Raw genomic sequence first — 27,502 nt, 5'->3', positions numbered from 1 at the left:
ACATCCTCCAAAATTGTGCTAAAACAATCCCAGTAATTCCAAATAAGGCCTAAATTGGAATGAAATGTAATTATTTCATAAAAGCTTATAGCTGGGATAATGTAGTGAGTACAGTAACTTTCCTAGGGAACTGAAATCTCTCCAGATAAATGACCTACTTTATTTTCTCCCTTAATGTTTGTTTAATTCAACTTTCATTCATGGGCACGTAACTGTGCTAGAGCCTGATAAGATTTTGATATATAAGAAATGAACATTTTAGAACACTACAGAGAAAAGCATTGAGTAACAAAACTGGAAGTAATTTTTCAATCCTACACAATCTAGCAATTAATCCTGACACCCTTTTTAGTGCAAATGTTGTGAAGAGGGAGGGCCCTCACACTTCACACATATTCCCTTCAGCAGTAAGTGGTTCTGACCTCTAGAGTTAAGTCCAAAAATTATCCCTGAAAATGTCAAAATGACTCTCTGAGAAATGCCATATTTCTAGTCCTTTTTTTTCCCCCCATTTAATCACTATGGTTTTGGTGCATTGCTGTTTATAGCACAAAATTAAGGAACCTGACTCTCTGAGTACCAGGGAAAAGATTATACTGGTATAAGCCCATGGAGTTTACTTAGTCTCTTCTTATAAGAGATCAAAGGCAACATCGTAGAAGACCAGGGTTCCCAAAGTGTGACCCCAGAGCCCAGGAGGAACTTGTCACAGTGCAAATTATCAGCCCCAATCCAGACCTGCCAAATCAGAGCCTCCAGAGGGGATGCTCAGCGTGTTTTTTCACAAAGCTCCGCAAGTGACTCTGATGCACCCTAAGTTTGAGAACCAATGATGGAAGCAGAAAGACTAGCCTGTAAATCAGGAAGCCTGACTCTAATCCCTGTTCTCTCACTAATCTCTGAGAAAGATTACTCAGCCTCTGTGGGGGCTCAGCCTCCTTACAAAACAAGGAGGGAACTGGAACAGATCACTGCCACAGTCCTTACACCCAGATTTGATCAATCTAGGAAAATATTCATTCCTCTAAAGCCTAAAACGAAAAGACCACCACAGCATTTCACCACCTATCTCTTCTTCATTAGAAAGAAACAATGAAAATGTCTTCTTTTCCTCAACTGGTCTCTGAACCGTATCTATCTAAAATAATTTATTTAGATAAAATTACACTTGCATTAACCAAAGCTACAGAAATGCTGATTCTAAGGTTTCGTATTTAGTTCTATGTCAGGTGTGTGTAGGAGGAATCCCACATAATGACAATGTCTCTAGGAAACCCATCTACTGTAGACTGAATTACGTCCTGCATAATTCATATGTTGAATCCCTAATCCCCAATGTGACAGTGTGGCCTCTGAGAGGTAATTTAATTTAAATGAGTTCAGGAGGGTAGGGTCTCCAAAAGGAATCAAGAGCAGGGCACCTGGGTGGCTCAGTTGGTTGAGCATCCGACTCCTGATCTAGGCTCAGGTCATGATCTCACGGTTCATGGGTTTGAGCCCCGTGTCAGGCTCCGTATTGACATCACAGAGTTGGCACGGGATCCTCTCTCTCCCACTCTCTCTGCCCCTCCCCTGCTTGGGCATGCGCGCTCTCTCAAAATAAATAAACTTTAAAAAAGAAAATCTGTTTAAAAAAAAAAAGGAAAGAAGAGAGACTAGAGTTCTCTCGCTCTCTGCCATGTGAGAACACACCAAGAAAGTTGCCTTCTGTAAGCCAAGAAGAGTCCTCATCAGGAACCAGCACCACGATCCTGGGTAGAGCTGCGAGGCGTAAAAGTCTGTGGCTTCAGTCCCCCAGGCTATCATATTTTGTTACAGCAGCCAAGCTATGACACTCACGCAAATGTCTGGCGTGGGATCTCACGCACCAGGTTATAGTTCAGAGCAACTGTGTCCCTGTCTGTGCGTAAAGAACATGTGGGATCTGGGGCACCTGGGTGGCTGTCGGTTAAGCGTCCAACTTTGGCTCAGGTCATGATCTCGTAGTTTTGCTGCTTTGAGCCCCACAGGGGGCTCTCTGCTGACAGCTTGGAGCCTAGAGCCAGCAGACTCTGTGTGTGTATGTGTGTCTCTCTCTCTGCCCCACTCCCACTTGTGCTCCCTCTCAAAAATAAAAATAAAAAAAAAAAATTTTAAAAAGAACACTTGTGATCAGACAAAAAGTATTTAATAAGTTTGAAAACAAAGAATTTTAAAATTTATAGGTCTAGACATTTTCACTGCTGCATAAGAAACACAGTTTAATTTCTTATCCTACTCATGGATTTATGAAGTGGGATTCTTCTCACAACTGTGATACCTGTGACCCCCATGATACCAACCTCTTCTTTGAAATATGGGACAGAGGAGGAAGAGACTCTGTTTTATGAAGGTGAGAGAATTCTCCCCTAACAACACAAACCTATTAGAGACAATGTTGGGACAAATGTCCCATGGAGCCAGTGAATACCCACTAATCCTCGAGACCTAACTCACTGTAGGCTGCAAGCTCTGACCCCTCCCTGGCAGGCAGGTAGACTCAGACCATTTGCTCTATGCTCCCGTATCTCCATGTTAGCACTTGGCAAAAGGCACTGTATTTGTTTCTGTTGTCTCCCCAACCAGACACTGAAACCCTCCCAGGCAGTGTATTATAACTCCAGCACCTAGAGCAGTGTCTGGAAAAAAGCAGGAACCCGTATTGGCTGAGGGGGAGCCACTTTACTGAATACCAGTGGCACTCTCTGTCCGGTCTTATGGCTTTTCTGTACATCTGAAATTATGCCAAAATAAGGTTTTTAAAAAAGACACCAGTAGCAACTGTTTTCAGCAATAATCACACTTGCCTTACCAAATGTGCGAGAAGACATCAACTACTGGAGAGCCAACGGGAGTTCCTAATCTCGAGTGTGACAAACTTGAGAAAGAATGACTACCAAACACCCGAGGTTTGAATTCTGACGTTAACTTTGGTCACATTATTTAATCTGGCTTTTAACTGGTAGTTAACAAAGGGAATAACAATCGCTACTCTAGAAGACTGCGGTGCTGAGCGAAGTTTACAGAGTATACATCAAATGAGCTCTCCTAATGATGTTCTCATCAATACGTATTAGTGCTCTTCCCTTTACGGGTGTTCCAACTGGACTCACCCTTCACCGCAAAACAGGTGCATGCTGTAACTAATTCCACCAGCACTGGCCGTAAGGTTGTAACTCAGTCACCATTAGGGTTATGATTATCTATAAAATAAAGAAATCCTACACGTGTGTCAATGGATGCCAACCTTGCCAAGATGCCCTTCGCGTTCCTGAACTCCCCCAAGAAGTAAAAGGGCTACTCAAACTCAACACAACCGACAGGGGTCAGCAGCTCCAGGACCCACCTCCACCAGACTAATCTCCAGAAAGCGGGCAAGCGCACTCAGGACGTGCTCTCTGCCTAAGAGGTGGGAATCTACCGGGGCAAAAGCCACTGCTGCAGACATTGGTGCGCCGCAGCCCCGGGTCCCCCCGCCCCCCGCCCCGGTGCCGAGAGCGGCTGAACCTGGGGGGCCTGGACCCTCCACCTGCAGTCGCTCAGCACTCGGTCGCCAGCGTCAGGGGCCGCCGACCGCACCAGCGTCCTTAACGGAAGGAGGCGCGGGTGGCAGCGGCGCATCAGTGCCTCTGGGGGGTGACGGCGGTGGGCGGGCGGCGGAGGAAACCACGGCCGGGACTAGAGACCCACACCTCCGCAGCTCCGCGCCGGGGCAGCTGTTTCACCCGGAGAGAGCCGGGCGGTAAGGAACGCCCCGCTCGCTGCGTGCAAGGCTGCTGCCAGCCAGCCCCGCGGGGAAGCCGGGGCCCCGCTGGCCGCGCGAGCCCGGCCGCAGGCTGCCGCGCAGCGAGCGGGGGAGGGCGGGAGCGGAGGCCGGGCGGCGGCCGGGCCGCGGGCAGCGGGCGTGTGCCGGGCGAGGCTGGGCGGCGTCGGGAGGGACCGGCGAGCGGGGAGGGGCGGAGGCGGGGGGAGGGGGGAGGAGGAAGAGCGAAGGGCTCTGGCGGGGCTCCCGGCGCCCGGCCGCCCGGGCCCGGGCCCTCAAGCCACCGCCCCCAGGCCCCGCGCTGACGCTGGACGGTCCCCGCCTCCAAACCCCCCGCCCCGGCCAGAGAATAACTTACCTGTTTGCCGACGGGATCGCTCCTGCTCGCCCCTCTGACTGACTCCTCCGGCTCACCGTCTTCCCTCTGGGAGGAAGAGGAGGGACTTCCTGTCTCTCCTTTGAGCGACTTCCGGCGGTTCCCGGGTCGACTCCGTCGTGGGCCGAGCGCCGGACACCACGTCCAAAAAACAGAATCTCGGAACTGGTTTAGTGAAACCCACATCGGGTTCCCTGTTTCTGCCCCGAGTGGCCCGCAGACCCCCTGTGCCGCCTTGTTTTCCGTCCATCAGCTCTTACCGGAAGCCACTGAGAAATGAGGCCGGAAGTCCCGCCCTTCCCCCAGAGAGGAAGACGGAAGGCCCACGGAGTCAATCTAAACCAGGGGAGATGCGTGTCAGGCTGGAAAGCTGGCGCTGTCCGAGCAGGAGGGCCCCCACCCCTTGGGATTTCCAAAGGGTCCCGGAGCGGGCGCCTCCCTGGCGGTCCTGGCTCCTCCCTACCCCCTTACTCCCCACTCCGCCCCGGCGCCCGAAGGCCATGAAGTGCCCTGAGGGCGGCGCGGGAGAAGGACGCGGCCTGGGCCTTGCGGGGACCGCAGAGGCCTGCGCCGGCCGGCGACCAGCGGCTGGCTATCCCCGGCCTGGACCGGGCGGCGGGCGCCCGGCGCCTCTGAGCCCTCATCCGAAAGGGCGAGGGTTTTGTGCTATGGCAGGCGCCTGCGCAGCTCCAGAGTGCGAGGAGACCCACTCGGGTGATTCCAGCAAGGGACCCTCGGAGTCAAGGCCCTGGGAAGCCTCGAGCCGAATCCTGACCCTAGCAGAGAGGCAGGGAAGCCGCAGGTGGTGGTTCGCCGGTTTGGCTGTAAAAGCTCGGTGTCTAAAACGTCCCCGTACGGGCTGATTTCGTAAATGTTAACGGCAGGGCCTGAGGCAGGAGCCTACCCGGACCTACACTTCACAACCTTTTCTTTGGAAACCCAAAGTCTAGCAAGGAAAACCACAGCTTGAAAAGTTCAGTGACAGACACCCCGTCTGGGGTCAGGTTGGCTAGGAAAATCTGAAATAATCGGTTTGTGTTTATAAAGATAATTTTAAGCAAACGGGATTTTAAAATTATTGCCTTACGGTAATAGTGCTAAGGCTTTCTAAAACAAATCATCTCTCAAGGTCAAGTCCACGCAATTATTTTTTGAAAAATGCAACTATTCAGGTGATGACAACTTTTCGTATTTGTTTAGAATAATTTTCATCGGTGGTATCTGGTCAAATTCCCATTGGAATCCATGTGAGTTCTCACGTCTGGTTTCACAGCAGGTAGGATAATGCAGGTTGAAATAGTCGAATAACCATTCCAAGATCTGGCAGCTAGTAAAGGTGGGATTCAGCTTTGAACTCCAGTCAGCCTTTTCCAGCCTACCATACCGACTCAGTTTAGTAATAGTGCATTAAAAGTTCCAGAGAAATACATGGAAAACAATTAGAACAGGTGGCTAGCCTGTCAATGTTACGTTTGTGCCATTAACCAACATTTACAGGTGAAAACAATGAAAATATTACTGGTAAAAGATAAGTAAAAAGCTAGATTCTGCCTCCAAAGAGTTCACGTGAAAATTACTTAGAATTTACTTGAAAATGTAGTACTTGTTAATATAACCTTCTAAATATCTGTTTTGACAGTGTTAGTCTTGTATGACATGGTCACAGGTCTCTGAATGGTAGCAGTAGTGCAGTTCTCCATGTGGATTAGGCATCCTTTTGGGTCTTTGGGTGATTGGTCTTGCTACCTTTCTTACCTGGGAGATATAGTTAACGTGTTATCTTTCACCCTTGAGCATTGAAATAAAATCTGAGTTCATCTTCAGTTTCATCCATTATGTTGCTGAAACCGGACTTTTACGTCATAATGTGACCTTGAAGTCAGTTGGACCTCATTTTCCTCGTGGAAATTTTTGATGATGTGTGTGTTTTCCCTAATTTAAAAAAAAAAAAAAAAAAAAAGCAAGAATAATGGATTTTATTTCCTTCCTACAAGCTTATCATTCACACTCAACTAGAATTTGGAGAACATTTAATTTCTGACCTCATTTCTTTTTGCTTTATAATGTCTGGTTTTCAGAGTTAGAAGTACAAAAAAATTCCCATGTCTCCTCCAACCAGATTCTGTAATTATCAGCATTTTACCATATTTGCTTCATGGGTTTATGCATAGTTTGTTCAGAACCATTTGAAAATACATTGCGAACAAGATGCCCTTTTAACCCTACATGTCAGTGTACATGTCCTAAGAACATGGGTAGTCTCTGAGATAGCAATACAATTATCAAAATCAAGAAATTAGGGCTGATACAATGCTCTTCTCTAATAATCAGACCTTGGGGCGCCTGGGTGGCTCAGTTGGTTAAGCAGCCAACTTCGGCTCAGGTCATGATCTGAGGTTGTGGGTCCCGTGTCAGGCTCTGTGCTGACAGCTCAGAGCCTGGTCCCGCTTCGGATCCTGTGTCTCCCTTTCTCTCTGCCCCTCCCCCATTCATTTAGAAGTGAGTATCTCTCTCAAAAATAAAATAAACATTAAAAAAAATAACCAGACCTTATTCATATTTTTGCACCTATTTTTTATTGTCCTCCTGCATTAAAATAATTTAAGGGATTTGCAAAAGGTTACAGATGAATTGCCAGAATGGATAAAAAAGAATATCTTCGCCCCATGTGCTGCCCACAAGAGATGTTTATTAAAGATATCTTTCCATATCTTTTGGCCTCCATTTGTTTGATGGAGCAGAGATCATTCAGAACTTTTATGTTTCCGTATATGTAATTTGTCATTTTTCTCTGGCTACTTTCAAATTTTTCTCTTAATTTTTGGCTTTTAGCAGTTTGATTATGATGTGCCTAGCCCTGATTTTTCTTCACACTTAACCAGCTTGGTGTTTTCTGAGCCTTTAACATCTGTAAGTTTACCATGTTTGGAAAATTGGGGGGCATTATTTCTCCAAATATTTTTGTTCCCCATTCTCTTTTTCTCCTGAACTCCAATCAAATATATATACACGTCGACATTATATACAATTCACTGAGGCTTTGTCCTTTTTTGTTTTGTTTTCATTCTTTTTTTTCTCTCAGTTCTTCAGATTAAATAATTTCTATTGATCTGTGTTCTATGTTCCCTTCTGTTATCTCAAATCATCTGTTAAAACTGCTAATGATTTTATTTCAGATATTGCATCTTTTAGTTCAAATTTCTATTCAATTGTCTCACCATTTCTATTTCTCTGATGAGATTTCCTATTTGTTTACTTATTAAAAGCATATTTTCTTTTATGTCTTTGAGCAAAGCTGTAATATCTGCTTTGACATTTTGTCTGCTAATTCCAATATATAAATGATTTGGGGATTAAGCATCATTAATTTTCTTTTTTCTTCATTAGGGGTCATGTTTTCCTGTTTCTTAAATGTCTAGTAATTTTGAGTTGTATCCTAGACATTTAACTAATGTAGCTATTCTGAATTTAGTTACTTTCCTCTGAAGAGGTTGTTTGTGGTTGATAGAGTTTTAATAGGCAGTTAGTTATTCTGACTGTATTCATACTCCATACTTTGTCTCCCTTGTTGTGGTGGCAACTGAAATCTAATTCAGTTCCCTCAGCCTCAGCTGGGATGCTTTAATCTGCCTCACACAGGCTTAGTTCAGAGGTCATCTGGCAATTTAGGCAGAGTATGCAGAATTTGGTGCTTTTCCTTATGTGACTCTTCCTTCCAGAACCTCCCTCCTCTTACTGTGTCCTAATGTGGTAACCCTGGGCTCTGCCTTCTGGTTCCTCAAGTGAGTTTTAAATAAAGTTTAGATGGCCTCGTTTATTCGATTCTAATTATTCAAAATTTGAAAGAAAGCATTGGTCATTTTTGGTGACTAATCATTTTTGAAGATGAATTTAACAGTGACATTTAAAGTGCTAATTTCCTTTAAATTAACACGTACTTCCATTACTTTTAAATGCCTACCTACAATAACAGTAAGAATGTGCTATGAACACTTAACCACCCACACTAGAATTTTAAATCTACGTTCTCTTTGAATGCTGTTTTGGTGAATTTCAATGTGGGAGGTGAGATGATTTCAAACTTCACATTTTCTATCATAGTCGAAGGCATAATTTTTCTGACATCTTTTTTCATTCTGGATAAGAAATTATACAGCATAATGTTTTTAAATAAAATTTTTCCATGTGATGAAAACTTTTTTCTCTTCAATCTACTCAAGCTAAAAAAGCTCAGAAGCATTTATTTATTTATCATAACTGTTAAGAAATTATAGTCATTACACCTACCATCTGTCCTCTTCCACATCATGCTGGAAAAGAAAGAATACATCACTTTGCTTCAGAAAATCTCCTGTATTTCTCTTTGTACTTCATCAATTGTTTGAGCCTTTGGATGGCTGAGCAAAATATAGAATATACCCAACCCAGCCTCTGCCTCCCAGAGCTTGCTTCCTATAGAGGAAAGTTCTTTACAACGTAGTTAAGAGGAAGATGAGCTTTCTTGAGTGTTACAAGCTCCAGAAAATATAAAGTGGATGTTACAAAGTGAAAGTAAGTGAGAAACCAAATTGAATAGCATTATCTTCTTTTGTGAACCTCCTTCTTTTTCCACTTCCAAGAAATTTGTTGAGCACAAATTATGGGCCAGGCACTGTGCTTAGCACAACTTCTCAGCTCAACTGGCTCATCAGCCTGTGGGAACAGATCAGTGTTGCCCAATCTTGTAGTTGCTCAAGAGAAATTTGTGCGAATCAGTCTATTGATTTTGCAATGCTGGCATCCAATTCAGAAATACTTAGGACACTGCAAAGGCCACATGAAACAGAGTGAATGGAGTCTTGAGCCACAGGTTGCTGTTTTGTGGCCTCTGAATTAAGGCATGATCCTTGTGAAGACACAAGTACTGCCCAGCGGTATACATGTGAGCCATCATCAGTCACTGGCACCTCAGCGTGACTTGTTGTATGTACTTTTCCCCAGTACTGGCTGCTCCCAAGACAATTCCAACTAGGAGGAACATGAGAGGAAGAGGATAAAGATAGAAGTCCATGCAGGAGACAGCAGACCTACCAGAAGACACTCCAAAAATGCAACTGCACAATTAAGAGGGAGATTTCAGCAAGCAATACTGAGCATTTTCTGTGTGCAGTGCACTCCACCGGGTCATGCACACTGCAGTGTGACACATACGTGGAAGAGGACTGCCATTTAGGCAGAGAGATTGGGTGAGGGCTTCTGCCATAAGCAAGCTACACAGGATTTGGCTTTCAGGCCATTGGATGTGACAGTGGAAATGGAAGGAAGTGGTGGCTTTTGAATAATGGAGTCACCTGGTTTTGATATTGAATTGGATCTGAAATAGAAGTGTCAAAGAAGATTTAGGATTCCAAATCCGTGTACCAGGTCGGGGAACACTAGAGGTGAAACAGGTTTGGGAGGATGGGCAAGAGTTTCCGTTTTGGATGAGTCAAGTTTCAGATACGAAATCTGCAGGAAGATCAGGGGCCCAGTTCTCAGAAAAGGTGGCTGAGTAGAGCTGTGCTGGGAGTCCCAGGCATCGGGCTAACAGAGACTGACAAAAGGATGTAGTGGAGTGAGCATGTGGAGGGAGAAGAGGCCCACCTCAAGTCCCTTGTTGTGCCCTTGACCCACTGCCCCCCTCCAGCTGCAAGTGCAGAAAACGTGTCACCGACAAGGCTCTCGCACCATGCAATGCACACTCACACAGGTTTCCAGGCCAATACTCTGAGTGATGTTACATTGCTCAGAAGTGCTTGAATTTACTTTACAGCCAGCTTTTGTTCATTGACTAATATGAATACCCTTTTAATAATATAAATTGGTGTCCTAAACCTCTTGCAATTAGTTCTTAGGAACTCTGCCAAATACATCAGGTAGGCCCTGCAAAATCCAAAACGTCACATGATTCAACATAATCTGGCAAGCATGAACCAAGCTTAACAATAAAGTGTATCAAACACCTGTCCATACTCAACAAATAGGAATCGATGTTCGCTACCATCAGAAGAAAAGCAGATCATTCATATAGATGCCCCCATGAAGCTGACACCTCGTGTGGTGTCCCATTTCTATGACGAGAAGCTGAATCATTGGCCTATGGTGCAGCCCTTTTAGATATGATGCTGCAACTTTTAAAACTGATATTTCAAAAACCCACAAAGAGATTAAATGTATTATGCTTTGATTTTATTTGGAATCCTAGGAGAAACATTCTTAATAAACTCTTAAATTCTTCTCCATTAATGTCATTTAAGTAATGAATTTATAAAGATTGAATTGATTTGTTTATATACACTCAACTGTAGAAAAATTACATTCTTTTTGTTTGTTTGTTTACACCATCAAATGCAATCAAGGCAAACAAGACGGTTAACTAAAATGATTACTAAATGCAGCATTAGCTGATGGCTTTAAATTTAGAATGTGTTACTGATGTCAGGGCTGATTAGATTCATTCTCTATCTAAAACCGATGCTATTAAAAGCTTTGAGCAATTTAGATGTAGTCACTGAGTAAAATTCCAGCGGGGGGAGGGAAATTCTATCGGGATTGATTCTCCTGTGGTGACTTTACGTGTGCACGGATGTCTGGGGGGATGGGGTAGGAAGAAAGAAGAGGGTGCAGGAGAGGTGGTTGGTTGGCATGAATCCTAGAAAAGGTAAAGAGCCTTGAAATAGAAGAAGTACTCATCTTCACAAAGGGAATCCCAAATGGCATAAGGATACAACTACTGACCATTCCTGTTTCAGAACTTTCCAAGAAGCAAGGCAAAATAAACGAAGGAGAAGCAAAAGGTTAAGAGGGCATCACACTTTAGTTACTCCTCTAGAAATGAACCCACAGGGAAATCATGGTAGCCAGTGGTGGGACCAACAGTTTTACTAACAAAAGGAATGTGTGGTAAAGGAAAGGGTGATAGAAACATGGAATGAGTATGTCCTGAGCACCGCCAGAACCTAAAAGCACGCTGGAGTGATCAGGCCCATCAAAGTGCCAGGGAGAGTCTAGTGGAAGAACAGTCCTTGTGCTCCAAGGAAAGAGTGAGTCTCTTCCCGGGGCTCCTACAGCTGGACTTAGGGAGATGTTGCAGGTAGCTGTGACTTCAGAAAGGTGTGCCACTGGGACGGTACACCATTTCCAATATCTGTGCCTTTAAAAGGTTTTATTACTGGCCCAAATGTCGGGAGATATTTTAAATGGGAGGGAAGACATTGTTTCCTGGATGGAAATTCTCTGGATATTTAGAGTCTACTCCTATGCAGGGCTGCAGGAGAGGGTGTCTGTCAGTAGGTCAGCTCTAAGCTGGAAGGTTCCTGTCATTGCAAACGAAGCTTAGCCATCTCTAGGAAAAAGGCAGCAAATAACTTGGATCCTTCTATGTAGTTCCACCTAACAAAAGAAGAAACAAAGAGAAACACTGTTATTTCCATGCAAATGACAGGGCAAAGTAGCCTACAATGTAAATAGGAAGGTTTGGTGATGGAAATTCAATCGCCAGTATGTAGCACGTCAGAGGGTTACCATGTGGAGACTTGGGGTTTGTGTGGTGAAGGACTGGCCCCTCCGAGGAATCCGCTAACCTGTTGATTTTCTCATTCTGAGAGTGTTCCCCATCATCAACAGCACCCAGCGGGAGCATCATCACACTCTTTTGGATGATATCCTGGAATATTCTGGCAATCGGTATGGTTGAGCCATCCCGGGTCATGTCTGGCTCTGTTCCAAATACTGAAACACAGGAAAGAAGGCATTCGAATAAAAGAATGACAACACTACCCCTAGCGATCTTCTCAAATGCAGTGTTTGCTTTCTCTTTTTTCTTTTTCTTTTGTATTTAACCACTAAATTTGGTGCCTGGGTTAAGTAAGCTTCTTGATATCATGCAGTTTATATTCTAAAATAGTCACTAGAAGCAAGAAGAAAACCATGGTTGCCTTCTTTACAATTACCTACTTGGGAAAAAAAAAAAAAAAACCTTATGGGGCACCTGGGTGGCTCAGTCTGCTGAGCGTCCAACTTCAGCTCAGGTCATGATCTCACAGTTTGTGAGTTCAAGCCCCACATCGGGCTCTCTGCTGTCAGCTCAGAGCCTGCTTCTGACCTTCTGTCCCCTCTCTCTCTCTCTGCCCACCCCCTCAAAAATGAATAAATGTTTAAAAAAAAACTTTTTAAATAAAATTTTTATTTTGAATTGTAAATTTTATAGAAAAGTTGCAAAAATAGTACAGAGTTCCCATATGTTCCTCACTTTGCTTTCTGTAATGTTAACATCTTATATCAGTTAACATCTTATATCAGTAAGTTATAAAGAATAAGAAATTAATATTGGGATAATATTATTCACTCAATTCAGACCTATTTGAATTTCACCAATCTTTCCCTTTTTCTATTCCAGGATCCAATCCAGAATCCTAACTGCTTCTTAACTCTCCTCTGGTCTGTGACACTTTCTCAGTCTTCCCTTCTCTTTCATGACCTTGACCCTCTTGAAGAGTACTGATCAGTTGTTTTGTAACCTCATCTGGGTTTGTCTGATATTTTCTCATGATTGGAAGAGGTCACGCATTTCTGGCAAGAGTATTGCAAAACAATGTACCTACTTTTATGGTTGCTTCATGAATTAAATATTTGGAAAGCGGGACTTCTTTGGTTTTATAAGCAATATATAAATAAATAGCTGTATTCAACTGTCACCTGAATGTTGTTGTTTTTGTGCTCAGCTGTCAAGGTAGCCCATGGAATAGTTTTCATGGATATCCTAGGGTCTAGAGACATGAGTTGACACCTTCGAGGCTAGGGCACAAGGTGCCAGTGATGGAGGGGAGATGCAAAATAAAGACACAAAAGATAACATGCCACATGTTCTTTAGCCACAGAGCGAGGTGTGAATGTGAGTCCAAGTGAAGAACTGGCTGTACACACAAATAAACCAAAAGGTGCCTCATGCGTTCCTGCGAGAGTATTTCAGGTCTTTACTGCTGACCTGGACATTTCAATCCCACATCTGTCCTCAGCTCGCAGGGCACTTACCTTCCTGACTCTTCTTTCTCTCTTCCTGGTTTCTACAGTTTGGTGGTAACACCCTGCGACAGCCGGAGCAGCAGGAATGATTGCGTAGACAACTATGGCTCTAAGTCTCAGACTGTCCTCAGACCTGCCCTGTAATTTTTATGGTTTTATTTTTACTGTATTTTTTAAATAAACAGTGGTGAAAGCGGAATGGACCTTAATTTTATTTATTTATTTCGAGAGAGAGGGAGAGCGAAAAGAGGATCCCAAGCAGGCTCCACATCCAGTGTGGAATAGGACGCAGGGCTCAAACTCACAGTCGTGAGATCACGACCTGAGGTGAAATCAAGAGTCGGATCCTTCACCAACTGAGCCACTCAGGCGCCCCCTGTCCTCTAATTTTTAATGTCCCTGTCCTTGGTACGGATAACCCTGGTAAAGTGTCACTGTTCCCGGGTGGTCTGAACCTCGGAGCCCAGCTCAGCTCTGACTACTGTGGGGCCTGGCCTGAGGCCTCACCCAGGATATAACGCCCACAGGTCCATACAAACACGTGTCAGTGTTTTCCCACTTGGCTTTTGGGGAGACTCTGAAAATCCCCCTGCTTTTCAGAGATTCCCCTACTTTGCAGTTGTGGGCAGCGTCAGAAGCCAAAGAGACTAGGTATTCCTTCTCCCCACCCAGGCAGCCAGGGCCCAGGCACGTGTCCCGTGCTCACCAACCACACGATCCGGCCCAGGACTTGAAGTATGTGCCATCAAAATAGGGACCAGCGAGAAAATCCCAAGTACAGCTCTGCCGCCTTCTCTACCCTTGGACAGGCAGAGTGGCAATAAAAAAAGACCACTGGTTTTAGAGTCAGATAGGTGGAACTGAGTTTATGTGTTTGGTAACTTTGTACAATGATCTCCTCCCCAGGAAGCACCTCTGTGGAAATCCCACGTGGCCTTGGAGCCGTTTGCATCTATGGACCTCACAGAGAGTGGAATTTGAAGACCCAAATATCGTGAGGATGGGCCCTCAGTTAGACCCCTCCAGGGTGAGCCTGGCTCTTGGGAAAGGCCCGACCTTCATGTAGTGGGTCTCGTTCCCTGTTCTCCACCTCGTGCTGGCCTAAGGCCATGAAAACCCACCCCTCCCTGCGACCAAGAAGAGCGAATCCTGGGGAGCCTGGGGGGCTCAGTCAGTTAAGCATTCGACTCTTGGTTTCAGCACAGGTTATGATCTCACAGTTCGTGAGCTAGAGCCCCATGTTGGGCTCTGCCTTGACACCACAGAGCCCGCTTGGGATTCTGTCTCTCCCTCTCTCTCTGCCCCTCCCCTGCTCATGGTCTCTCTAAATAAATTAATTCATTAATTTAATTTAAAAAAAGAAGATGAAGAAAAGAAAATCCCCACAGGGTGGCCCATTGTAAGCTTGCTCCCTCCATTAAATTTTAGCTCCTTCCTCATTTTTAACCCCAGAGTTCCTTTACTTTCACGCAAATTCAGCTGTGCCCTTTAAAGGACATTTTTATATGTTGGCCATCACTTCCGTAAGTATCAGAGGCTCTCAAGTCCACCATTTTGCCCCAAATTCAGGCTTCCAGACATAAACTCTAATCCTGGCCTTGTCACTTCCAGCTCAGTGCCCTTCAGCAAATTCCTTAATGTCCTCCAGACTTGATGAACCAGGGGAGGCTGTTGGTAGGGGCGGTGGGACAGTGTGTATGAAGAGCCCTGTGCATAGATGGCGCTCAGTGACATGGCCTTGGTGGAAAGGAGGGCCGGCCTGAAATTTGGAATGTGCTGCCTTCTCCACTGCCCCACCAGGCACCACACCTGGTCCCATGGTAAACTGGCAACTCGAGATATCGCAAGTCTAACCTGTTTTGATGGCTCTTTTGGCCGCAAGATACTGATTATCTTTAATATTTGCCATCCACGGCTGTAGTCCCAGTGTCATAGAAACAGTCATCTGGTTGGAACTATTTCTTTTGGAGAATATATGTTCAAGATGCTGCTTCACCTGAAAAGGAACATTTTCATTTGTAAGAGAACATGTCAAGGTATTCTCACACGCAGTGACTATATAGCAATTTTTCATCCCAGCCTGACAAATTCCAGTGCTGTGATTTTGCCTTCATTCTTGCAGAGGGGCCTCAGGGACAGAGAGCTTCAGTGATTACAGAAACACTTGTCTCAGGACCCTGCAGTCCTCAGCCCTCTGCCCACCCATCCTGACCACAGTGTCAGACTTCTGACGCCTGGTTATTATGAATTTTGTTAATTAGGAAACAATACAACTTCTCAATTTGAATATCCCTCCTTTTTAACTTGTCAGTACCTTAGTGACTATTGTGGGAACATTATGCATTTGGAAATTTCTGGAAAGTGGGGGCAATTCTGAGCTAAGCTGTAAAAGAGCATTTGATCAGAGTCCTTCTCTGTCCTCTGGGCTCCATTCCAGTTGCCACAATGGAAATTCTCCCAAGAAAAACTATACTCTGAAATATCCCTCCCATTCATTCCTTCAACAAACATCTATTGACTGCCTGTCATGTGGCAGGAACTGTCCTAGGTGCTGGGAACACAGCTGTGAGCAAGAGGAAGACAGGCCTGCCCTCCTGGGGATTCGTATCTCCTGAGAAAGAGAAACAATACGTCCAAAAAGAGAAGGAAGGAGGGGAAAAAACAGGGACAGAGACTGGGAAGGTGGGTATTTTGGGATGTAATTAGTGCTAAGAAGACAATAAAAGAGGTCAATGAGAGAGAGTTGGGAAGAGGTATTCTTGGAGCCCATTTATCCAGAGCCTACTTTCTGTTGAACTAGAGGTAAACTGATGATAGGTTGATAATTTGGACATGTAACTCCTTCCAGATAACATTTTCATTAAAACGGCTGCTTTCAGAGTACTGATTTCAGACACCAACGGGCAAACTAACTACAGGCTTGAGCATTTCCGGCTCCATCCGGCCGTAGGCAATCAGCTTTTCCATCTGTGTGTAAACCAATCTTGCCTTTATGTCAACTGTTTAATGTAAAAATATTTCCCATCACTCCAACCCCAAACGGTTATTTGTCTGACTACTGTAATTGCATACAATTACAGAAAGAGATTTCACCAAACAAAAATTATATTGGTTTCTTGACGTGTGTTACAATCACTTTTATGTTGGGAAAAAATGATACGTCAGTGCCAACAACTGAATAGCCCACTAAGCCGTGGGAGGCGGCCCTCAGAAATGGGCCAATGCACATCTGTCACCTGTTTTTCCACCACAGACGTATTCATGTGAGGGACCAGACGGATTGAAAATTTTCCGATAACTCGGCCAGGGATGACGGTTTTAGCTCCAGGCTCATCAAATGCACCCTCAATCCCGTGGATTGACAGCGATGGGTACCTCCATAGGTGCATTAGAATTTCCTCCTGAATTAAAATAAAATCATTTTACTAAATTAAAGAAGCTCAAGTAAAACTGTTCAATTGTATCGCTTGTATCGCCGATTTCTGTGCATCTCTAGCACTGTTTGTGACAAGCTAATTATCACCTTCCTCAGATGTGTCTGGACTAGCCAGACAAGTGGGATTTCCCCTCCAGACCTGAGACACTCTGCTGCCTCTGGCTGACCGAGCCGCTCCACCGAGGAGGGCCCCTCGTCGCTCGCGCACTCAAGTTAATAGATGGCAAAGGGGCCCTTTCAGAATTTGGGGCTTGATTATGAATTTCTACCCCCAATCATCACGATGATAAGTTGTGTAGTGAAAGCATTTTCTTTTTTCAGAAGGCTTCAAAGAACTCTGCGTATGGTTGAGCCAGTTTTCTTTGCTGCTGTGACCAAGGCGGAGCTGGTCTGAGGGAAGAGATATACTTCACGGTAACAAACTCTGTCACATCTGTTCAACAGGGTTCCCCTTCTCCTGGCAGGTCCCCCAGCCACCACACACCAGAGCAGCAAAGGTTTTAAAAAGAATAAGAAGGAGAAGGCGAAAGAAACCATCCAAATTTGCCAGAAATGAAAGCTTTGGGCTCTGGTTTACTTACACTGAGGCGGCAATGTAGTAACTCACAGATTAGCCCCCAGGGCTCTTGATTTTGTCTATTTAAATGAACAACTGGGGGTCTTGGAACGGGAATGATCAGACTCTTCTCAATCTTTAAGCAGACAGCGCAGACAGCTGAACGCATTGGGTCTAATAAACTGATTTGGAAAAGCATGTCTGTGAGATGGGCGGCTGCCCCAAGGTTACATGCCCGAGGCCAGTGCTGGGCAGGCCCCACACAGACTTCTGGTTGATCTAGACCTTAGGGAAGTAAGTGGCCACGAAAGTGAAAATCTGCCTCAGAATTAACATCTGCTTTCAGTTCTGAGATGTGTGGATGAGCAGAACACAGTAAATCAGGAATTGGGAAAATATGATTTATTACTGTCATTCCTCTTTCAGATCAGCCATCAACTTGTGAGCATACCTTGGTGTCAAACAGAAATTTCTTAACGTGGCTGCTATGCCGGTATTCCTCCAGGTCCAGATCAATGGCTTTGTACATTTTTCTCTCTTCTTCCGTAAGAGGAGCCACTTGGTCATAGATTCCAGGGATCAGAATATGACCAGATGAGTCCACCAGGCTGCCTGCAAGGGACACGGGAAACCAAGCCAGGGAGGGCTTACGAGTGCACCGAGGTTCCGGCCCGGGCGCGGGGGCCCGGGTGACTCCTGTGGCCGCAGCGGGCCTTGTGACGGGCCCTGGTCCCCCCGGGCAGAGCCGCTAGCAGCACTCACGTCTCCAAAGGACAGAGCTGGTCTCCAGGCAGACTCAGCCTGAGCCAGACCCATTTTAATGTCTACCTCATCAGTGCAGGGATGGAAATACAGGGGTCTGTGTACATGTAACTGGGTAGGACTTAGCTGCATGACACTGGTCCTCAATTGTACCTTCTGTATCAAAAACAAGGTTCGTTTTTTAAATGTTCATCTATGCTGAGTTAAAAAGTAATACATGTTCGTCATTTAAAAACTTAACTATGAGATGCTGGAGAGGATGTGGAGAAACGGGAACCCTCTTGCACTGTTGGTGGGAATGCAAATTGGTGCAGCCGCTCTGGAAACCAGTGTGGAGGTTCCTCAAAAAATTAAAAATAGACCTACCCTATGACCCAGCAATAGCACTGCTAGGAATTGACCCAAGGGATACAGGAGTACTGATGCATAGGGGCACTTGTACCCCAATGTTTATAGCGGCACTCTCAACAATAGCCAAATTATGGAAAGAGCCTAAATGTCCATCAACTGATGAATGGATAAAGAAATTGTGGTTTATATACACAATGGAATACTACATGGCAATGAGAAAGAATGAAATATGGCCTTTTGTAGCAACGTGGATGGAACTGGAGAGTGTGATGCTAAGTGAAATAAGCCATACAGAGAAAGACAGATACCATATGGTTTCACTCTTATGTGGATCCTGAGAAACTTAACAGAAACCCATGGGGGAGGGGAAGGAAAAAAAAAAAAAAGAGGTTAGAGTGGGAGAGAGCCAAAGCATAGGAGACTGTTAAAAACTGAGAACAAACTGAGGGTTGATGGGGGGTGGGAGGGAGGGGAGGGTGGGCGATGGGTATTGAGGAGGGCACCTTTTGGGATGAGCACTGGGTGTTGTATGGAAACCAATTTGACAATAAATTTCATATATTGAAAAAAAATAAAAAATAAAATAAAATAAAAACTTAACTATGTATGGGTATGTCTATACAGCATTCCTGAGGAACCAAAATCATCATTCTCAGCTTCCCCCCCCCCCCCCGTAAGAACCATAATATAATAAGTACTCATCTTCAATCAAAAGTATAAAATCCTTGAGATCAGGTCTATGAGGCATACATGATGACTACAAATGCGTTCATAGTGAATAGGCAGATATACCAGTCTTTATTTCTGAAAGAGTTTGGGGATTCATAGGAAGGGGGGGGAGAATCATCAATGAATATCTACAGAGGAAGTAGATTTAGTAAAACACTGCTCACTACCTTGAAAAAATACTTCTCAAAGCAGCAAGTAGACTAGTGGAGATGGTGAAAAATGTAAGCGGGACATCGAAATTTCTCTTCGATCCACGCGGGACTCTTATTCAAGTGAAGACACTTCGCAAAACATATGCCCCACAGGCGTAATGAGATTGTAACTTGACAATGTCAAAAAGCTACTGTGACGCACTGTACCTTGAGGGCTTCCTGTTAAAGCTGACACTTGACAAAGCTCGGGGCTGGAGGCTCTGTGAGCACCGGTGTGTCCCCCCAGTTACGGGACACCCGCTGTGCTCAAAGAACCAGAGGAGTGCTGGGGACGCTGAGGATACGTTAAGACCCTGCTTTCGTCAGCAATGGTGCCATCTGTGGCCACACAGGCTGAATAGCAAGTGTGACCCGGCACAAGCAGACCAGCGGGTGGTCTGGCTGTCTGCGGGCACAACGGGATCCAAGGCAAACAGGCTACCAAAACCCACAGGACCAGTGGTAGGGTGGTGTCCCAGCACTCTGAGGCCATCCTCGAAAGCAAGACCCCAAGTTTCGAGGGCATCAAGGCAGCGAAATGAGAAGGGAGGTCTTCGCTGTTCTGGTTTTTGACCACATCCTCCTTAGCCCCTCCCCGGGCCCCCTGTGTAAGTCACCCAAACTTCCACAGCCACCCTGGGGATGGTATTGCAGACCGCTATCCACCTCCCTACGCTACTGCGTTATGGGATTCGTCGCATTTAGCCCAGCAGAGCCTGTGTGAAATACGTGATACAAACCAATTCATAAAATTGAAGTTAAAAACTAAGCTGGGTGCCAAGTGATTGGGACTGGCCATCACTGGCTTGCAGGCCACACTCTGCACCCTCACCAAAATCAAAACCGAACCTAAAAGCACCACCAGGAATCACCAGGTCCTCCCTTCGGGGCACGTCCCTAAAGGTCTGCCGACACTCTTGAACGCAAGGACAGAGCTGCAAAAGTGCACGAAAGACAGACCCCGTCCGTAATGCGGCTGGAAAGACACAGGGTAAAGAAACACGTGAGGGTCCACGAGCAAAGAGCTGTGAAGGGGAGCGGACACGCAGGAGCAAGGAGCAGGCAGGGCGCCAGCCAGGTTGTGTGGGACGTGACCGGCACGGTCTCGATGGCGAGAAGAGATGGGTGTTCGAAACGTCAAGGTCAAAACAATGAAGACCTGAGACACGCCAGCAGCCAGGATGCTCAGTGTCCGTACGGGACACTGAACCGGGACATTGTTCCTGTCATTTCAGGCAGCCGTGCCAGGCATCACCGTGGGGATGGGAGTCAGGGGTCCTTGGCAAATCAGGCTGTGACGTGAGCAGGGGCCTTGCCTCACGCTCACTGCACTTGGCCGGGGCCCGGGTGCGGTTTCGAGTCTTGGAGCCTGTTTTCTCAGGATGCAGGACAGCCGTCCCAGCTGCTGGCGGGACAGAGCACGGCCGACACCCCCCCGAGTCCCCCGACCCCTGCCCCGCGCACCCACCGGCAGGGAGATTCACGGGAGGCTCAGCACGCGGTGGCCTCCAGGCGCCGCAGGACCGGCCGGAGGGAAGACACCGCGCGCATCCGTGCTTCTGCCCCACACGGCGTGTTCTCGCTGCGTCTTTGCCCAGTCCTCCAACACCGAACGCGTCGGCAAGAAAAAGGACGTTTGCCAAGAGTTCATCTCCCCACCCCCTCCTCGTTTCCCACTTGAAATCACCGTCCTTCGAATGGGATGTGATTTCTGCAGCCACGAGGGCCTCGGCCGGGAGCCCAGTCTGGAAGCGCAGGGGAGGCGGAGGGTGGCGCCTTTGAAAACAAATCAAGTAATCCTTGATCCTCAGGAGGCCCCTTGGAATCTGACGTTTGGTAAAAGCGCCCTGGACCCGGTGACCTCCCTGCTTTGTGGCTTTTAGGTGAGGGCAGGGAGTAGGAATGCCCACAGAGGAATGCCCAGGAGCAGAGGGCTCTGTGCAGACTGAGTATGTCCACCCCCACCTCCTCCGACCTCCCATGTACACCCCACTCTAAGCCTCTTTGAAAACAGGAACTTGCGGTGTTCCCGGGGCCCGGGGGAGCTCCCTGTATCCCCCTGGTGGAGACTCCATGGCTTTCATACCGTTGGCACTCAACACACGTTTATGACTCATTAGCACTCATGGTTACCGGGATCACACAGACAAGGAGCGAGGACAGAGGGATTAGGAACTTGCACAAGGTCACACAGCAGCACCTGACTAACGTGTAGGGCACCTGCCAGTCTGCAGGGGGAAGAACCCAACAGAACCCGCTCTCCCTGACATCCTATCGCGCAGCGGCCCTCGGGGAGAGCCCGGGAGCGAAGACGCTGTCGCGGTCAGCAAGCACAATCCCTGCTTGTCATCTGATCAGTGCTGCAGTTCAACCGTATGTCCTTCAGGTCTTTCTACAAAGCATATGAAAGCCATATAGAAGACCCAATCCAGAGTCACTTCATTATGGATTATTTGATTTGTCTCAAAAATAAGAGAAAGTGAAACCATGTGTTTTTCATTCTGTTCGTGATCCTGATCGGATTGTTCTTAACAGAACCATATGCATTTGTAGGACTAAACAGAATTCTATGCCTGGGCGAAACCATACAGTCTAAGAGGATGCAATGCAGCAATCGTGATCGGGGGAGATTGAAATGTACCATAGAGATTTGATGATGCTGTTCTTAAGGAAAAGAAAATTAGCTCTGGTAAAACAGAAGATTAACTCTTTTTCCCCCCCACAATACTGAGTTGCATGCTATGTGAATTCTTCTGGAAACAATTTAAAAACTTTAAAAGAGAATGGATTGTTGTATTCCGTCTGATATTTTCAAGCATGTGAGATATGGTCTAAGAGTTATATTTTAGGAAAAGTAGAAGGTCATAAAGGAATAGATAGATGATAGATAAAGAGACAGAAAGAACAGGGGCACCTGGGTGGCTCAATCAGTTAAGCGTCCGACTCTTGATTTCGGTTCAAGTGATGATCTCGCAGTTCAAGCTCCACATTGGGCTCTGTGTGGACAGTGTGGAGCATGCTTGGGATTCTCTCTCTCTCTCTCTCTCTCTCTCTCTCTCTCTCTCTCTCCCACCCCCCCCATCTGCCCCTCCCCTCTCATGAGCTCTTTCTCCCTCTCTCTCTCTCAAAATAAATAAACTTAAAAAAAAAAAAAGACAGACAGGACAGACAGATGGGAGATAAATGACAGATAGCGTAGCTAGATAACAGATGATCGATGGATAGATTTCATTATTTACTTTGGGGAATGAATGAGCAAGAAGCTTTACAAGTAAAAACAGTTCTGAAGACCCTAATGGCGCAGGTGGACTGATGGTGCCCTCTCGAGACTGCCGAGGCCAAGGGGATACAAGCCAGGGGGCCAGAGGTGACGCTGTGTCCACACACGAAGAAAAGAGACTTTTTCTAGCTGACTCCCATAGCGGACATGCTTTTTGGGACATGTCTGGCCCAAAAGGGACACGTTGCAAAGCTTTCACAGAAGTACCCTTTGTGCCAAGTGAAGACAGATCCAAGTATTGTGGGGTCTGATGCTTCCCCGAGAACCTCTTCTTTTAAAAGAACACCCAATTATGAACACAAAAGCACAGAGTCCCTGCCAAGCCTGCAAAAGGGGCTCATCCAAGTGAGGCCCCTGAATATGAAGCTTCCTTGAACTCCCGGGATCCAGCCGGATGCTGGGCAGGCCGACAGAAGCAAGAGCTACAGGAAGAATCAAGGTGATCAGGGTGGGCACTCTGGCTCTCTGGAAACACGCACACGTACACATGACCTCCGCTTCCATACCCCAGACACGCTGCAAGGTCAGGGGCAGGCAGCCACGGGCAGACCCACGGGAGTCCTTGTGCCACTGGGGGCCACAGCAACCTGGACAAGAGGAGCCAAGTGGTGCTGATGTATTTGGCATCACCTCTGGATGCTTCTCCAGAAGGGTCTCTCCGCTAGTGACCCTGAGCGTGGCCAGTTGTGTCACAATATCCAGTAAAAGAAAAGGGGGTGAATTGAGGAAGAGCTTCAGTCCATGAACGAAAGTAATGTGGACTCAATAAGCCCAAGGAACAGTTAGCCAAAGCGGGGGAAGCTAGGAATACGGTTCTTCTTCTACTCGACCCTTACTCAGAACTGGCTCGGAAGCCAAGGGAGGAGAGATGCACTGAACCAAACGGAACTGTATTCCAGTAGGTTCCCCAGTGGTTAAAAAGTGAAATGAAATAAGACATTACCAAGAAGTGCAACCAAATCAGCCATTGGCTCATGGAGGATGCCGCCGAAGGTTCCTGAATGAAAATCTTGATCTCGGCATTTCACCTGGAAGGCAGGTAGGAGAGAAGACAGGCACTTACCCCTGTGGTAGCTCTGGCAGCAGCTATCACGTGGTCGGACACACCCCACGTGCTGTCCCTCAGGACTCCGGGGGATACTTCCCGGTCACAGTGCGTGGGGCACCTCCCGCGTCTTCGTTTCCCGTTCTTTCCTGCATCCTCTGAAGCTGATTTCAGTCCCCAACTGTCCCTCCAACATGGCTCTGTCTGAGGCCAGCAGCCCCTTCCCCAAGGGGCTGACGTCTCTGTAGCCCAACCCTGCCTGTTGCTCAGCCCTCCTTCCAGAAACCTCCTCTTTGTCCTTTTCTTACAACTCCACTGGTGTCTCCATTGGTAACTTCTTCCCTGCCTCCCGCCCTGGAGCTCCGTCCCTGGCTCCTACTCCCTCTACACACAGAACTTCAAGAACCCCTTCCCTTGGAGGTGCCGGGGGGCTCAGTCGGTTAAGCACCCAACCCTGGCTCAGGTCACCATCTCGCCGTTCATGGGTTCGAGCCCCGCGTCGGTTTCCGTGCTGACAGCTCAGAGTCTGGCACCTGCTTCAGCTTCTGTGTCTCCCCCTCTCTCTTCCCCTCCCTGGCTTGTGCTCTCTCTCTCTCTCTCTTTCTGTCAAAAATAACCATTAAAAACATAACAAAAATAAAAAAAGAACCGCCTCTCTGTGCTTCATTTACCACCTCCACACCCTTCAGTGTCCATCCCTGGAGGTCTGGCCTTTCACCTACCACTCACCTGACCTCAAAATGTTGGTTGCTTCTGGTGCATAATACTTTGGTGTGCTCCCAGTTTCTGAAATCCCGTAGATGTGGAGGGGAGCTGCGCCTCTGCTCCCACAGCTACCTCCTACCAGCTCACCCATTTCCAAAAGAAGAACAGACACGGGTCCTGTAAACCTGTCACCTTAAAGTTATCTTTGACTTCAGTGCACCCCACACCCAATCTGCTACCAGCTCCTAATGAGTTGCATTGAAATGTCTCTCTGGTTCGTTCCCCCCATCTCTCCTGCCAGGTTGGTCTTCCCCTCCTCCGGTCCATCTTCAAAGCACTGCCAGACGCATCTTCCGTTGAGTCACTTAAGCTTCAAACCTTTACTTCATGAGGCAGTCACACTAACTAAAGCACTGTGGGGCCTGCAGAGTCCCACCTCCAAAGTCTTTGCCACCTTCCCTCCACCCCCGATTCTCCTGTCACTTCCTGCACCTGCTCGTGGCCTCCCTTGACCAAGCCAAGATCTCCGCACCTGTTGTCCTCCTGTCTCCCCTCAGCCCTGCATCGCCCATCACTTCTAACTGTCTGTGGCCAGTGGTGCTCTTGGCCGTTCCCTCGTCCCTCCATCACACCGCCTGGAATGACCTCAGCCCTGGGTCAGCCCTGCCCACTTGGGCCTTCTCCTACCCTGGCTACTGAGCTCGGCTGCTAACAATGACCCAACTGCAGGGCAGGGGACTCTCCCTGCCCAAGCCTCCCCGACACTTGATCATGATCCGGTCCGTTCTCCCACCCAGTCCCCAGTCACCCTGTGGCAGGCAGACGTACTTCCTACTCAGCAGAGACCCAGAGACGCAGTGGGACAGATGTCCTGCACGTTCTCCCTCGGCAGTGTCATCCTGCACCTGCTCAGAAGAGCTCAGGACCCCCCGCCCCGCCGCCGCCCCCGTGCCTTTGCTCTCATAAACCCCCTGCTCCCTCGGAGCTTTTCGGTTGCCTCCTGAAGGTGCCCAGACCCTGTGCCCCTCTAGACGTTCTCTCATGTCACGCCTTCTCAAGGCCAAGTCTTTGAGAGAGGTTTCCTCAAGGACCTCGCTGCTTCTCCCTCCCATGTCTTCAAGCATCTGGGTCTCCGGGCAGTAAACTCCTTGAGGGCAGGGGCTGTTTAAGTCAGGCTGTCTGGCCTGGGATTCGGCATCCTCACATCTGGTGAGCAGAAGGCACACGCTGCCCTTTAAGTGCCTGCGAGCGCGTGAACGTTTCCACCTTCTCTACACCCTCTCATGCTCACAGCCGTTGGGTGTGGACAGGGCACGTGTGGCTAGTGTGCACACTGTTGCACGAGGACACACGAAGTGGCTGAAAACCTACTGATCTCCCAGGGAGGGCCGTCTGGCTCTAAAGTGCTATCGTATGACTAGAAAAGTTAAAGGAAGCCGAACTGGACCACCTACTCAGGGATCCCAACGAGCCTGGGAGGGGATCACTGGGCCCACTTTACAGGTAAGGAAATGGAGGCTCCGAGTGAAGGAGCCTGCACAAGGCTGCACAGGGAGTGAGCCAGAATTCCCATCAGCCTCAGCCATGCGGCGCCCCCCTCCTCCCCCTGCCGTGGGGCTCCTGCCCCTCCTTTCGGCAGCCTGGGCCCCATCAGGCAGTCTCCTTACCCCCTGCACTGCTCTTCTTACCTCCAAACTCCACAGCCGTGCTTCCTAAACCTTTTGGTTTTGTGAGTCACAAACCCCTGTATCCTCTCTCCAGAAAAATGCACACAGCACAGCCACTCTGTTTGGGGGGCTTCCTGAATCCCCCGTCCTGAGACCTCCGTGACCTCTGTGACCCGGCCAAGCCTCCAGGTCAGAACTCTCCTCTCTCAAGAGCTTTCTCTCTTCCCTCCAAGATCCCAGGACGGACTCCTCCCTCGCCCTCCTGGAGCTTGCAAATACCTCCACCCTGAAGTAGCTGTTCCCTCTCGTGCCGTAGGTGAGGGCCGGCTTCCCCTGGTTGATCCACAGGTTATCTGAAATTACGATGTAGTCTACACTGGAAAAGAACCGGTCCTTTTCTTTTCTGACCAGTTCCTCCAGGGCAACAGAACCGGCTTCTTCCATGCCTTCGATGATGAATTTGATATTCACGGGGAGATCCTGAATCAGATTAACAACAGAACAAACCATTCTGTCAGAAACTTGCACAACATGCCCATTCATCTTTTCGGATCCAGAAGTAGTTCGCGTGTGACATAAATCCATCACCACACGCATTCAACGTACGGGTTGTCCACATACCCAACGGCTCCATTTATAACAAAGGGGTCAGACCTAAGACCAGGAAGCAGAATTCAAGGGAAGGCCCAGCGTACGGCCTCCAGCATGACCCATCGATTCAGCGTGGACCACAAAGGACTCGGGGAAGGAATTCCTACCGAAAAAGCAACGTCTACACTTCAGGGCTCGGCTGGGCCGCCACAGAGATGGGCACCTTCCTCCTTCTCCCCAAAAGGAACCTTTCAAGAAAGGTCACTCGATTACAAATCTTTTTCTGTTCTCGTAATTCTGAGCGTGATGAATGAGAACTCCTTCCTTTGAACGACTGTCTAATGTTTAAGCCTCAGGATAATTTTTATTTCAAGTATCTGTTATTTTTCAGCTTTGAGTTCAATCTGCCTTTTAACTTATTCAAAGGCTTTGATCTTGCAGCAAAATGGAACTCAGGTTTTTCTCTAGCTAATATTAGGGCACAGAATAGCTCCTTTAAAATTTTTACAATGTGCCTTTCCCCCATTCGGTTTTGATCTTTTTGTATCTTTATAATTTATAACTTCATATCTTTGAGAGCCACATGAAGAGGAGAGGTCAAAGTCTTTTCCTGGAGCATAAAACATGCACAGGAGAACTCTAGAAGTAATTCCATGCAGATAATCGATGGCACAAACATACTAATTAGTTTTAACGAGTGGGATTGACTCACCAAAGATTAACAAAGGCAGGATGAGGGGAGGATTATATATTAGAAATTAAGTGACCTTCGGTCATTCAGTTGGTTAAGGGCATTTGGGGATAACGATTTGTTCAAATGTATCCCTTGGGTACATTTATTTCTATGTGTCTTAAGACGTTAAGCTGAAGTTCTGAAATATTAATATTTGAAAGCTCTTTATTAACATTTAACTAGAAAACAATTGCTGAGAAGTAGTTGGAAAGCTTAAGAATTTTCTGGCAAAATGTGATTAACACAACACAAGCCAG

At 47.1% G+C, this 27,502-nt stretch overlaps 2 protein-coding genes across 7 annotated transcripts in view; both read right to left on the bottom strand.

Annotated features, from left to right (window-relative positions):
* The window catches only part of ZNF407 (zinc finger protein 407), a 454,006-nt gene extending 449,752 nt beyond the window's left edge, over nt 1–4,254 (bottom strand). For all 5 annotated transcript variants that reach the window (XM_007084736.3, XM_042962729.1, XM_042962731.1 and 2 more), the window contains exon 1: nt 4,140–4,254. The gene's annotated coding sequence lies outside the window, so the exon portion shown is untranslated. The remainder of the gene's footprint in view (nt 1–4,139) is intronic.
* A 6,029-nt stretch (nt 4,255–10,283) lies between these two features.
* The window catches only part of CNDP1 (carnosine dipeptidase 1), a 30,915-nt gene continuing 13,696 nt past the window's right edge, over nt 10,284–27,502 (bottom strand). For both annotated transcript variants that reach the window (XM_007084737.3, XM_015538715.2), the window contains 7 exons: nt 26,201–26,401; nt 23,448–23,532; nt 17,643–17,803; nt 16,436–16,600; nt 15,054–15,195; nt 11,759–11,906; nt 10,284–11,567 (listed from right to left, as the gene is read on the bottom strand). In XM_007084737.3, the coding sequence (XP_007084799.2) occupies nt 11,495–11,567; nt 11,759–11,906; nt 15,054–15,195; nt 16,436–16,600; nt 17,643–17,803; nt 23,448–23,532; nt 26,201–26,401 (975 nt within the window). In that variant the 3' untranslated portion in view covers nt 10,284–11,494. The remainder of the gene's footprint in view (nt 11,568–11,758; nt 11,907–15,053; nt 15,196–16,435; nt 16,601–17,642; nt 17,804–23,447; nt 23,533–26,200; nt 26,402–27,502) is intronic.

Source organism: Panthera tigris, chromosome D3 (assembly GCF_018350195.1).
Source record: "Panthera tigris isolate Pti1 chromosome D3, P.tigris_Pti1_mat1.1, whole genome shotgun sequence".
NCBI lineage: Eukaryota > Metazoa > Chordata > Mammalia > Carnivora > Felidae > Panthera > Panthera tigris.
Note: the sequence above shows the minus strand (reverse complement) of the source record. Positions and strands in the feature narration are given on the sequence as shown.